Here is a 14,801-nt window from a genome sequence, read left to right as displayed (position 1 = left end):
GAGCCCATTTGTATTTTCAGCCTTTAGGGAGTTGACATCTTTTAACTGTTTGTTAGCACCAACTACAGCTAGATGTTTTTCATTTTGAAAAATTTAGCTTAGTTTTTTTCAAACTAACATGACTCCAGAAATGGGAATTTTCATAGAAAGCACCCAATATTTTGAGTGTTGTGCTAAAATTACAAGCATTAGCAGAACTGTAGTGCATGTAGTGCAATAGGATGTGTGATCTAGTGCTGTCTAGAAATTGTTTGACCGTCTTGTATATGCAAGGAATTTGTACCATCTTTGTATATACCTCAATTCAGTTGTCTGAATTACATCCGTGTCACTTGGCTTTTTCCATTTACTGAATAGGGAACTCTCTCGTAATGCTGATCTTCTGCATCATCGTGTATTAGATGAATAAAACAGTCTAGTCCAGTCTAGTCTTGTAAGACCAGAGAAGGAAGGTATTTTTTTTACGTAAAGGCTCTTGACGTTCTCTCCAAATAATTTTATTGAAGCACTTGGCTGAATGAATGCAGTTTGAGGGCTGCTTTTGTTGCCTGCCTTTGCTGTCTGAATGCCCCTTTTTTCTTTTTTACTAATTAATGAATATTTGTTGCTCAGAGACTAAAAACTAGCTGGGAAGACTTATGAATGTTGATGCAGTAGTATCTAGGCATAGGACCAGAGTTTCCTTTACAAAATAAAAGTGTACTGCTGTGTATTTATGATCTCTTTTTGCATTTTTTTCTGCTTTCCTGCTGGTCCTTCGGGATAAGGATGGTATATCCTTTCATTACTAGGACAAGATTAAAGGCTAGTTCTGTGTGGCTAACATTCATGACTTAACACATTACTCAATACTATGTTAAGCTCACAAGCTTTATTACTTGGCCGTGTAGTCTTCTTCTGGGCTGGTGGCTTTACAGTGCTGTTGTAGTTGCCATAGATTCAACTTGCGTTGATAGGGAAGGGGTGCAGTTGTCCTTTGGTGGGAGAAGCAGCATACAAGGTTCCTTTCCTCTACACAGTAGTCCAGGAGCAGTACAGGGACTTTCGTGCAGTGGCCCTGACGTGAGCATCCTCCTATTTACTCCAGAGCGTTTATGTGTAGCTGGGAAGGGCTGAGTAGCTGGTTTCCTACATGAAGTCTGCACACACTTTGCATCCTTGAGCTTTTTGCACGCTGGGTTGTGGCATCTATGAAATAGCAGCAGGAGATGAGGAAGTCTGGAGGTGACTTGCATTCTCCAGGAGCATCGAGAAACCAGCAGGCACAGAAGAGCTTGTTAGCTTCAGCAGTTACAACTGATCTGCCTTTTTTTCCAAGTACAAGTTCTTTAGAAACCTCTATTTCCCCTGTTAAAATTTCATTGGAATAATTGAAGGATACACAATATACGAAATTGAATGAATATGCATGTAATTGTTTCTTTTTCTTTTAATTTCATGGAGTCTTAGATCTTAAACTTCAGTCACAGGGATTAGAGCCATGAATCATGAACACTAAGTTTACATAGTACACAGAAGATTGCTTTTAAAGCCCATTATTTTACAAAGAACTTCAGTGAAACTGAAGTATGTTACATCTGCTTGAATATTTTCCCCTCTTACTTTTCTCAACAATGTGTAAATTATTCTGTCAGCCTATAACCCCATTTGTGTGAGTAATGCAAGTGGGAAAAAAACCCACAAAAAACACCCAGAGAGGGGAAAAAACCCACCTTAGTTTATAGCTCAAACATATGTGTTAGTTTCACCTAATTAACAGTTTTTACAGAACAGGTTCAGTGTTTGCAATTAGAACTGGTGCAAGAAAGAGCTGGCACCATATGCTGGGGTTTCACCAGATAAACAATTCTTAAGCCCTTCTGGGATACCAGCTGATTAATATGAAGCGTGTGGATGTTTACTTAAACTAACAAGTGTTGGTAATGCCTAATCTGCAGAAGTTTAAGGATCAAATACTTAAGCAAAAGCCACCTCAGACAAGTATGTGCTTAGAATTTGTGTGGGTGAGAGATCCTTTATCTCAGTGCAAAGAATGAAGATGCCTGTCTGGGAAGGATGTTAGCCCAGGAGAGGTACTGCATCATGGTGACAAGGCAAGCCGAAGCCATGCTGACTTGCATACTAGATTGCTTAAAAGAAACAGGAAGTCATGGGGCAAGAATGGGACTGGCATAATTTGATTGTAAATGGACAGGGAAGCAGGAGATCCTGATCCATGTGTTCTCATTATCAAGATAAGTAGTGGTTGAAGAAAAAAAAGAGTGTTCCTGAAGCTTCCCCCAAACACAAACTGCGCTGAGACTCAAATGGGCTTGAACCACAAGAGGTAAGTTTCATGTGCATCTGCTCTTCTGCATCCTGGCAGCAGAACTGCTGCTCTGTCAAGAGATAATTGCAGTTTGTCCAAACAACTTGAAGTGTCACATCCCAGGGAACTTCAGCCTCTGAAAAAACATGGCCTAAAAATCTCCCTGTTCCAAGATTGTGTCACAGCTGGCTGTCACGGCATTTACAATAGATGGTGAATTGCTTGCATCCTTTAAACTCCTGGTCTGAGACCAGTAAGTAGAAAGTCTCTCATTTACTTCAGTGAGGGTTGGATGAAACCTAAAAAAGGCACTCTGTATCCCCTACCAGTTACATGGAGCCCCGTCCAGTTTCCCAACCAACTGTTAGAAATGTCCGTGCTGAGACACAGCCACCACTGCCTTTTGGTTATTGGCATCAAGCATCATTTCTTCTTGTGAAGGGGAGCTGACATTCCTGACAGACCAGCCACTCTCTATCCCAGGTATGGTGAACAAAGGCATTCTCTTGTCTTCCAAAGACACCAGCATCTTAATATGGTCATTGATTTAACCTAATAAAGATAGTATCTCTTAATCTGAACATGGTAACGATAAATCAGTGGGGAGAGCAGGAACAGTAACTTTTAATTCTGACAGAATTCCTCAGCTTGCTTTTCATAGAAAAAGTGCAATTAAAAGCTTAGCTGATTAGTAAAGGAACTTGGTGCATGGAGCAGAGAACGTTTTGGTAGCCACCATATACTATTAGCTGCCCCTCAATCATTTTTAGTATTCATTCTACATAATCAGTAAGAATGAAACGCCAGAGCATCTGCCCTTCCTAGCAGCTGCACCGTCGCTGTGGATGCACAGCAGTTATTACTGAGCCTGAATGAAGTCAGGCCGAGCAGCAGGCTGAGTCTGAAAGCACACCCACCTTCTCTGGTCCTCCCCTTTCAACCTGTGCATCTCCCAAACTTATCATCTCCAGCAGGAACGCCCCTGCACGGCGTGCCGGGAAGCGAATGAGAGCAGCTGCTCTGCACCTGGGACTGAAATCCTGGCAGATCTCATGTGTTGTTTAATAATTTTGCATAGATCAACAGTTTTTGAAAAGTGCACACTTCATTCAGTACAGCAGGTTTTTAAATTCTCATTGCACATTCATGGATCATTGCACCTTTTCTAAGCCACAGCAATTGTCTCTGTTGTTAAGCCAAAATGTTAAAGTCTTCCATGCTGTCCTTCCCTCTAGTTCAGTGCATCTCAATGGGGGTTAAAAGGTAAAAACACTAAAACTTGAAATACCCATTCACATCATGGCAAGCTATACCTAGTCTCATCTCCCTCCTCCCCCAGTATCCTGCTTCTCTTCATTAGTAGTGTTAAATAGTGACATCTACAGAGAAAATGAGCAGAGGCTTCTTCAATAAAACAATAGGGTGTCACTACACTCAGTGCTAATTGCTGCTGAGCTGCTATTAAAATGGTCTCATGTTGTCCACGTGGAGCTCTGTGCATCTGCGTAACTGATAATCCCCTCCACTAGCCCGTCACTCAGACCATCATCTTTTTCTGGTTTCTTGAACACACAGCACTTCAGTTTATTATCTGGTTTTCCAAATCTGTGCTTTCCTGGGCAAAGGGTTTTCCTTTTAATCTTGCTTCTAACTCCTTGTCATTCCATTTCAGACCTGGGTAGAAGCTACAGTCTGTGCTTTGTACCACTGGCGTAAGTAGTCTTCAGGGTGGGCCCAGTCTGGCAGACACGGTTATGGAAACTGCTGTTACCTGTACCTGCGGTGTTCTCTGTGCGGCTCCTTGTAGACGTGGGATTGTTCTTTGGGGCCTTGAACTGGATCTAGGTTGGGCTGAGTGCTGAAGCACTTGTCCCCCCACCAACTCCCCACTTTCAGTGAGAGAAAACTGAAGTCCAGACACGAGTTTTGTATCTCCCACTTCAGTCCTTTAGAATAATAAACCTGGGAGGAATAACCATTATAAAATGATAATTTCAAAATGGTCTGGATTTCCCAACGGGTTTGTCCGCCTAACTGGTTAAATACCTGCTAACCTCTGAAACTGACCTTCAACGCTTGATCATCCTCCACTTAGTTCAGCTGAATTGACTTCAGCAGTTGTAAGAGCAAGACTATGGGTAGTTAAAACCAGGGCAGGTGTATCTGCAAATAACTCACCCCAACACAGCAATATTCCTGCTGACAGAGGGTGTGACTGGGCTGTTACAGGACATGCACTGCTGTGGGCGCTGAACACACTTTCCTGCCCCAATCCAAATTTCTCCAAAGAACAAGATGAGGGATACTTCTTCTTTCAGTGTAGGATTATGTGGTTTTCTTCTTCACAGATACTGCAATTTAAGACTACTTAAGATGAAGAGCATTGGAAATGCTTCAGGCTCACCTTAATGTATTTTGGTTTTTACATTTTCTCCAGTGAAAGCTAGTAGGGTGTGTGGGAATCATTATATTCGTATTTCTAAGTATAGTTGTTGGACTGCGTTGAATCATGTAGTTTGTATACTGTTTGCGTGTAACATTATTATTCACTGATAGGATGAAAAGCAAACACATGTTGAACCCATGGGGTGGGGAATACTTGACAAACTTTGCTATTGTTTCTAAGTAGAAAACAAACCTTAAAATGTATCTCGAGGGATTCCTGTAGCCAACACATCTCAAACTACAGCAGCTGTTCCAGAGAACAGTACTTGGAGAACTGATTCGCCAATAAAAACAAATTAATGTGAAAAAAATGTTTCAGAAATGACCCTTCCAAGACTACTCTGCACATGTCTAAAATTAAAAGGGAATAAAACGTCTGTTTTCATCCATTTCAATTTCAGCTGTATATTACTGTATATTCTTAATCTACCATTTGCCTCAAATTGCTTGGAGAGACAATATCTGCAGACCCCAGCCCACATCATTAGCTGGGGCAGGGGGAAGCAGAACTCCTGCCAGAATTAACTGCATAGCAATATCCCTGCTTGTGGAAGAATCTGCAGTAAACGCAGTGAAGCCCAGCAGGCCACATGCAGTGCCTTGATACGTACAGTCCAAGGACCGCTATGAAGGCTGCACTGCGTTGCTGCACGGCTGTCAGAAGCCAGGGCAACGTCTCCCGCCCACGGTCCCTCTCATCTCGCTGGGTTGTGGGGCACGATGCAGCCCCCCGCGCAGGTGTTTTGCACCCGCTCGGGGGAGCTGGAGTCTGGCAGCCTGGCCCAGAGCACTTTGCAGAGGTCTGGGTGCCAGGAGCAGCGCAGGGTGAGGCACCCGGCTGTCTCTGCCACACAGGCAGCCCTCACGCGAGGAGACAGTATGTGTGTTCTGGGCAGAACTGTAATTCAGCTTTGGCCAATTTGCTTTAATTTTAAAAGGGAAAAAACATTAATGAAAATTTCTACTTTTATGTTATCACTTGACACATGCATACGGGCAAATATTGTGCACTAGAATAATTAACATATCATATACAAGTGCGGCTAAAACAAGAAGTCTGACAATTTCTAGACTGATTGCTATCAGGCTTAATTCTGAATTTAAAATAGAAACAGCATTTCTTAGCTGGAAAGGGTTTGGGAAATCCCTTTGTTTATTTGTCTCAAGAAACAAGGCGTATCTTTCCATCCCTTTGTTGGTTTAGGAGACTCCAGCAATGGCTTCAGGCAGCGCGTAGTGCAGAAGGGGACCGGAGCCAGGGAAGGCTCAGAGGTAACTAGCTGTTTGGAAGAGGGAGAAAGAAGAAGATGGAAAGAAGAATCCTTCTTTTTGTCTTCAGCCATTACCCAAACACTAAGCCAGGTTTCTCAGGCTGAGGGAGTAATTTTAGACTGTGTTTCTGAAGCAAACATGTAGCAATAATAAAGTACAAAATTATCCAAACCAGAGAAAACAGTTACAGCCATGCTGTGGCCGTATAAAAAGATGCAAGAGGCAGAAGAAAAACACACAGCATAAGGGTTTGAAGTGGCTCAGCAAGTCCTTCCTAATGGACTAACAAGACAATGCCAGGAACAATGCGGCAGAAAAGGTGAAAAAGAAGGCGTTCAGGAAATGCCTCAAAATTACAGTTTTAAGATTATTATGAGAATGAGCCATTTACACTGGGCACCATTCGCTTTAAAGCCTCGTTACAATTGTTCTCTTTGTAGCCTCAGCCACAATAGCGAGACTTTGCATCCCTGACACATTTGGTGCAAGGCAGCACTGTGCTGTTCCTCTGACCTTTGATAAACACCCGCAACCTGCCAGCTGCCATCCCACCCCCCCCCACCACCACCCCCCCCGCCCTTCCAGCGCCAGAGCTCCAGCTCTGAGACCAGCAGTGGGAGAGCCTCCTTCAGAGGACTCAGGTGGCTGTGTCCCCAGACCGCGCTCCGGGCTCTGCCTTGTATGCTGGGCATCAGGAGTTGCACTGTCTCAGGCAGGGGTTGGAATAAGGTTGGGTTTTGCTTTTGAAAACCCAGGATTACAAAATTGAAGAAGTCTGTACATCTGTTCCATTAAACTTAAGTATTTTTGAATGCCAGTAATTCTTGACTGCAGGCAAAAAATTCCTTTTGTAAAGGCCAGTTCTGCTGAAGTACTGGTGAAGGCTCTTTAGAAAGCAAATCTAAAAGGCCCTCTTTTCAAGAGTGAATTTGAACTTCAAATTTAAATCATTTGGGGACCTGACTGGATAACCAAACAGCTGTAGCTCTCAGCTGAAAAGACTCTGTGTTAGATGCAACTTTGGTACATGCTGTGTGTGCCTCAGTTTCCTCTTCTATAAATGGTTTGTAAAAATTCCACCGCCCTGTTAACCTTTGTGTGTTGAAAATTTGCAGATTACAAGTGCCATAGGACAGTTTGGCATTGTACTTGGTATCACTCTTACATCCACTTAGTCACTGTTGCTTCATACCGAATTAAACAGAATTAATTCCTTTAGGTAATAGTTTTTTCTTTAAAATTCATTATACCTGTTCATACACAGCTGTGTGCACGCACCTTTCATGTAAATATCAGTGAGAAGTGTGTGGGAAAAGGTGAAAAAAGATGAATTTGGAGGTGAGGTGTGTGCTGGGAAAGCCCCGGAGCGCTGCTGTGGAGGCACACGCGCGGTGGGTCTCTCCTGACACCATTCTTGCTCTCTCCTTCCACACGAGAGTGCTGGGGAAACACAGCTGTGCCAAGCAGGTGTTCAGCACCAAAGTCCTGTTCACCTGAAGAAGTCCTGAGTGGTTAACAGCCGCGAGGATTGCGATGGTTTTGTGTTACATCTGTCTCATTCGGTCACCTGACAAAGTGACCCTGCAAGCTGGTCTGGTTGCTCCTGCTTTGGAATCAAGCCTGAGTGTAAAGATGAACCACGCAGCAGGCGTTACTTGTTTTCTTGTCATTTCACATTCCCTCCGTTTTACCTGTTCACCCAAAGGGCTTCTAAACCGTTGCTGACCCGACCAGCAAATGGTTTCCCAATTACTCTTTTGGTCTGCTAGCTACTTTTGTACTGGATTAGTCTAAACCAAGGAGTCTGTGACAGGCTGTACAGGGCAAATTGTGCTTTTTACAATTACTTGTGGGGATTGGAGCCAACCACCCGCTTCAAAGCCCGGAGAGGTTAATTGCAGCTCTCTTTCTCTTGACCTGCATACCAGAGCACATCCCAGCCGTCCTGCCCTCCTGGTCACAAACTGTCTCAAATAGCACTTTCTGATTTTTGTCAGGCAGTTGACAATGGATGGTGACGATTTTAAACAGGCTTGCTCTGTGCATTTTAGATGAGCTGGTGGCATTCTAAGTTTTTGCTGTGTCTTCCCACTGCGTAGTGTTTTCAGGAGAGATTTAACAGCGTTTTCCCTCTTTGTTCCCTTGGAACCAGCAGCTCGAAATCTGTGTGTTAAGTCACCTGCTAATGGAACCGCCGGTGTCGCCCTGCTGCGTCAGAGCTCGCCCCACAGTGACCCTGCGCGCCTTCTGATGTAAACAGGCACGCACTCCCCAAACTCCATCAGCAGGTCATGCGAGTTCCCCTTCCAGCAGCGTCAGGAGCCACTTCTGGCAGTCGGAGTGTGACTAGAGGAGCACAGAGACTTAAAAGGGGAGAAAGTGAAGGGGAACATTTGCTGTAGGCCATCGGCCAGAGAATACAGCTGGTACCGAGCCCCCAAGGCTCAGTGTGTGTTTGTCCTTCCCTCCTCACTTTGGAGGAGTGTTAGAGCGCTCTTAGCATGAAAGCACAGCTCTCATCTGAGAGCTGGATGAAATTAACTCTTTCTCCTGGGTCTGTGGCAGACCCCAAGTGAAACAGGAGTGCCAAGCATATTTTGTACATGCTCAAGTTTCTTGTTTCCTTCAGGTCAACCAAATCTACTTTCAAGCACCAACTGCTCTAAGGTGTGGTGAATGAAACATGGCAGTAATTAAATGTCTGTGAGGGCAACAGAGGCTTCCTTAGGTGAGCTTTAGTCGAGCCAGAATGGTTAACAGTCATCATGGTTTCACATACCTCATCACAGGATTCAGCTGACTGCTGTGGTTTTCACCCTTATTTGCACAAACTTATTTTTCCTTTAAATTCTTTGGTTTGCTTATACCTAATAGAGTACACCCACATTCCAGACAGAGATCTGAAAGAACAACGTCTCTCTTCAAGTTTTCTTATCAAGGTTGGATTATTTTCTGGAAGATACACTTCAGTGAAACATGACCTCTGAACCCTACACAAGGCAACTGAGTGAACCTCTATAGCATAGTTACATACACGGATTTATATTTACTCTTGGTCAGTATATAAATGACTCAATGGTTCTGTCTAGACATATAATCTGTAAGATTTTTAAGCCTAGTCTTATATTTTTACAGCTACAGTTAAAGTCCACCTTTCGATTCCCTAATTTAGCACCTTCTTGCCTGCTGACAAGAAGACAAGAACATTTTAAGCAGCATGAGGAGAATCCAAAATATTAGCTACTGTCATGTCAGCTTTTAGTTATTCCCCTGATCTGGTCTTGATGTTTATCCCTCCCTCTTTGAGTTTTCTTAATTATTTCTGTCTTGTGTTAATTCTCACAAAACTCCCTAGATGTAAGCTTTATGATTTAGAATCTCAACTGCTCATTCAATTAATGGACTTGCTTAATGTGCTTAAACTTTCCAGAGACACTTGTGACACATTATGGGGAGGAAACAGAGACTGAGTGAGCTCCACCTTACTTGTGGTACTCCTGAGCCTGGAGTCCATTTTAAGCTCTTTATCAGATAGCTAGATTTATTTTTTTAAAAAAATAATCTTGTACTCATTAAGCATTTACATGGAAGGAGTGTTCCTTCCAGAAGAGTGACATAGTTTCCTTTGCCACATCCTCACAACCTGGCTCAGTCCCTTTGCAAAAAGTAATTGACTGTAGTTTCAGTACATTGATAGGATCTGAGGAGCTGACTTGAAAATGGCAAACGTGAAGTGGAGCTCTTTTACTTTGCATGTGGCTATTTCATATGGAGAGAAAAACAGCAGCCAGTGAGCTTTTCTAGGAAGAATCTCAAGGTACTTGACAATATTTTTAGCAAAGCTAAAACCTAATAATAAAGTACAGCAGAATGACTTTATATGTACAGTGATGTTATAAAAGGGGCAATCTGAAAAGTTTGGTTGCGTGGTCTCGCTAAGTGTGAAACAGTTGTTATATACGGTCAATGTTCAAGATACACTGACAGATCAACTGGCACAATGCTTCCCAAATGTTTCTCCTTCCCCGCTTGGCTTGAGAGTCACCATATTTTTCAGTGTTGTCACAATAATTCTGGAAACAAAACTTGTCACTGAATGGCATACGTAAAGGTTGCTTGTATTCTTTTACTTCTGGAGTAGCTGATTCTTAGGCAAGTTGCCTATAAATCTGAAAAGCATTATGAGAGCCATTTAGGCAAAATTTCACTGCTTAAATGTGCTCCATATGATGGTAGAACTCAGGTATTGTCCATCTAACAGCAATATACCATGTTAGAGCACAAAAGAAAAACTGTTATTCTGAGATTTAGAGCAGGACGAACTTAATTTCAAAGTCATCTGTAAGGATTGCCTTTGAGAAAAGAAAAAGGCTGCTACACATTTTCTGTAATTTTTCTTGGCTCAGAAACCCCTAATTCCTGTTAATATCAGAAAAGATTTGAGGTACGTTTGCAGAGCAAAACCAATGTGTGTTTCAGCATATTCCCCACTGAAGTCTGCATGAGTTATCTCAGTAACTCCAGTAAACCAGAATTTAATCACTGGCTTAGCCAGAATCCCTTCAGATCTGAGTCCCAATGCATTACACAATGTGACACAGAACGGTCCTGACAAGAGAACAAAGTCCATTTGAGTAACACAACTACATCTCGTAAGCCATGGTTTTAAAAGATTAAAACCACAGTACACGGACTCTGTTGGAGACCATCACCTCTCTCACATCAAAGCAGAATGCAAATCTGTGTACAGATACAAATACATATACTTATTCATGTACATGTATATACATATATAAAAACCATGTTACACATTAATCTAAATGTGTGCATGTGTGTGTATATATATAATCTAAAAATATACATACATGTGTGTTCATAAACATTCTGGAAAACTGTACCTCACGAAGGAGCTCTGTCTTTCCAGGACGCAGGTCAAATGCCTTGCTACATCGTGTTCCTTATTTAAACGGGATCTCTGCTCAGGACCTTGATTTTGTGCCAAAGCAGCCCTGAGACCAAGAGGGTAGACGAGTTGTAGTATAGAGCCCGCATGCTAGTTGTGGCAGTAATTTCATATAATGACACAAAGCAACTATGAATACATCTTGCTAAAACAATTACTGAGAAGTTCTAAAAATTAATGCTTCTGCTGCACTTCTGCTCGTGAGCCATAAGGGGATCTTTGTCTTTCAGCATTACAGTGCTCAAGGAAAAAGGAAAGGATTCTGTTTTATGGTTCTGAGTCAGTCTTTTTCTTACTAACATATGGCCCCATTTTTTCCAGGTTCTTTAAGCAAGTTGTAAACATAAACTTTGATGTACATGGAGTTTGATTCATGAAGAGTTTAATTTGCCTAGTATAAAAGATGCACATAGGTTATATAACATCATTAAATTATTTTTGTCATTTGAGTAGTATCCACCGAGGAAAGCAGAACTGTTTCCCTGGGGTCCATTTATCACTGTTTGCTACTAATTAGAAAACTGAAAATGCAATATGCATGACTCACATTATCAGTGTTGTCTTTGGACTGATGTATCATTCCTCGTGCTTCCTCAGGAACTTTTATTCATTTCCTAATTAATCTCTCTCTTTCTCTCTCTTTTTTTTTTTTAAGGTTTCTGACAGATGTGACTCCATCTTCGTTAATGGCAAGGAAATGAAAAGCAAAGTGGATACTATTGTTAACTTCACTTATCAGCATTTTACCACCCAATTAGAAGTGACTGTCTGGGTTCCAAGGCTCCCACTGCAGATAGAGATCTCTGATACAGAGCTTAGCCAGATCAAAGGCTGGAGGATACCCGTCACCTCCAATAAAAGGTATGCTTGCAGCACTGGCACAGTCCAGATAAGTGCCCAGGGCTCTGATTTTAGAACACAAAATTTTTTTTGAGTATTTCTCAGAATCTAAACTCTCCTGTTTAAAATTAGCTTTACAATCAGTCTTAGCCTTCATTAAAACATCCAACAACAGTATCAGTAGGCTACATTTTATCCTGAACTACATTGTTTAAAAGTCATGGCTTTGCCTGGAGGGTTAATCAATTCCACACAATCTCAGGAAGTCCTATCATATACTCCAATGTGCAAATCTGAGGAAAAGGACCTGGCTCTCTCCCATCCTATATGTAACATTGCGCATGTGTGTGTGCATGTGTGATATTCAGCACTGCCAGAATTTAAGTTTCTGTCTACACTGCTAAATGAAACAGGGCCAAAGAGGGAGTCAGGTCACTGGGCACTGGCAGAGGGGTTGGACTAGATGATCTTTAAAGGTCCCATCCAACCCAACCTGTTCTATGATTCTATGGCATTGGATGATTATTCAGTCTCTGTATAGCAGACCTGGCTGAAGCATTGCTCAGCAGATCTGAATTCAGCAAAAATCCACTTATGCTCTTATTGAAGACTGTGTTCTGGTGAATAGATTCTATCAGGACAAATGTGGATGGGGAAAAAAGGAGGGGGGAGGGGGCAAGGATTTTGAGCGCTGTTCTCATCGTTCCCTAATGAAAATACCCATTCTAGAAAAACCCGCATTTGGACAATCTGCCAGATTCAGAGCTTCCAGAATGCTGCTATATTGGTGGATTTCAGGCTAAGTTGAAAAATACTACTGGAGAACAAGGCATGACACCAGCTCAAATTTATAATACAGTGAAAAAGCATTTCTGGCAGTAGTAACTGTAGTGCTAAAGACGGTGGCAGTTCTAGCTAAAGCACTCGATTTGCCCAGGAGAACATCTCAGCTATTGAAGAGCCTTAAACAGCCCAGACAGCAGCGGAGCAGAATTATCTAACACTTTATGAGGGCATAAAACAAAGGGTAATAGGACAGAATTTACAGCATACTCAGATAATGAGCTCCAAAGAAGGGGACTGACTTGCCTCCTGGCTATGTGGACACTTTTTCTGGCTATGGCAGAAGAGGACCAGGCACGAAAGACATCTGTGTGTTTGCTTTAGTGATAACAGCAAAGTTGCCATTTGTGGCAGCAAGAGATGTGTTAGGTGAGGCATGAACATATGCTGGCTGCTTAAAGTTTCACTTAACTTACCTTCTTCTGCCTGTAATGTGCCTAGTGCTGTAACACTTCCTTAGGCACAGCTCCTACTAAAACCAGTGGGGATTTTGCTGAGTAAATGGCTGCAGGATTAGGCTGTTGATGTTTATTACAGGAGTAAACTTTCAGCAGCAAGCTCAGTGAGGTAGACATTCAACTGTGGTTAACAGTCGTGGACATTCTGACTTCAAACCCATTACACTCAGTGCTGGAAATTTACCCCCTGGTGTCTAGTTCTGATTTATTTGGCCAGCTGAAATAAAGATAATGATCTGAGAGTCTGCTCTGTTAGCAAGCTGGCAAACCCTGCGAGTTTGCTGCTGCTCAGATTGCATCTGAACTGCTGGCACGTCTTCAGCAAGCGCTTCCCGTGAAGGGTGGAGGAGAAAGCGTGGACAGCGTGTCACTCCCCAGAACTGCAGCTGGTGGTTTATGACATTGTGTGTCAGCAGCCCATGCCAGTGTGAACAGGAAAGGTTTCAACTAGAAATAAATTATCTCTTGTTTTATGGAATGTTCATGTGGATTTGTCTCAACTTTGGGGGGATATTTGAAATCAATAGGCAGTCTAGGACTAGCATTAGTCCTGCTGACTCTGATACTTACTTTGCATGTAGGGTTTTTACATTTCCGTTATTTTTTGTTTTGGATGGGTTTTACCTGAGAGTTAGTGGCTTTTCCTTTCCTTTTTCTTTTCTGTTTTTGTTTTTCTCTTTAATTTTTAATCTGCATACACCTCCATCTCCTTCATAGCTATATGTTTCCCAATATCCTAAACATGGAGGAGTTTTTATGAGGAATTTTTAAATGGTGACTTGAAGCACACAAGACATTTGGACTACAGTTAGGAGCTGCAGGTTGGTCTCCTGAATCCTCACCCAGTGGCACAGCCAGAAGGCCACACTCACTTATCCTGAACGGTGGTTCAGCCTGTAATTCTTGACAGTGCCTGCCTGCCTGGTTTTGGTGCTGTACAGTGAGAAGGTTGTCTCGTGTGATTCCTGAGAACAGGTTTGGAGGAGAGTGCTTTCATCTTTTTTTAAAAAAAACAAACCACAAAATCCAAGCATTTCCCAGCAGGTGTGATAGCCATGGCATTGCATTGCTTAAACTTCATTTTCATGTAAGAGCCAGTATTTGCAAGTTGCATGAAGTTTTTAATATCTATCCTTAAAGGAAATTAATTTGAAAAGAATAGGGCATCTAACTTGTGGATTCTTTTGAAAGTCTCTGCCAACAGGCTCAGGCAGTCTTAAATTTAGGTTCAGTTGCACATGGCCCACAGGTCAACTGAGACTGTATCACTGTCTCTAGGTTTAGTCACGGCAGGATTGTAATGTGTCTTCATTCCTCACCTCACCACAGACAAAACAATTTTCTGCTCTCCTCCTGTCCATTAGGATTGGTATCTTCACACCACTCCCCTGTCTTCTTAGCAAGAACTAAACATTGCTATAAAGTAATTCATCAAAATACAGAAGGTAAAATTGTTGAACATTTCTTACAGGGATTGTGTAGAGACACTTCAGCAACCTCCAAACATCCCTCCATCTTCCCTGGCTCCCCCACTGCCTCATTCCCACGTGCTCAGCGTGGCTGAGTTGGTTCAGTTGTCTGAGGGGCTGAGCCAGATGGCAAAATGTAACTGGGTTTACAATAATCTTTTAGATGTTTTTATTGGTGCTGTCAACAAAAGAAATGCCTGTGA

At 42.4% G+C, this 14,801-nt stretch overlaps 1 protein-coding gene across 1 annotated transcript in view; it reads left to right on the top strand.

Moving 5' to 3' along the window:
* The window catches only part of TMEM132B (transmembrane protein 132B), a 258,293-nt gene that overhangs the window by 228,439 nt on the left and 15,053 nt on the right, over positions 1–14,801 (top strand). The window contains exon 6 of the mRNA XM_037375321.1: positions 11,644–11,849. Within this exon, the coding sequence (XP_037231218.1) occupies positions 11,644–11,849 (206 nt within the window). The remainder of the gene's footprint in view (positions 1–11,643; positions 11,850–14,801) is intronic.

Source organism: Falco rusticolus, chromosome 1 (genome assembly GCF_015220075.1).
Source record: "Falco rusticolus isolate bFalRus1 chromosome 1, bFalRus1.pri, whole genome shotgun sequence".
In the NCBI taxonomy this organism is placed as follows: domain Eukaryota; kingdom Metazoa; phylum Chordata; class Aves; order Falconiformes; family Falconidae; genus Falco; species Falco rusticolus.
The sequence above is the reverse complement of the archived record's forward strand: the minus strand, read 5'-3'. Positions and strand labels throughout refer to the sequence as shown.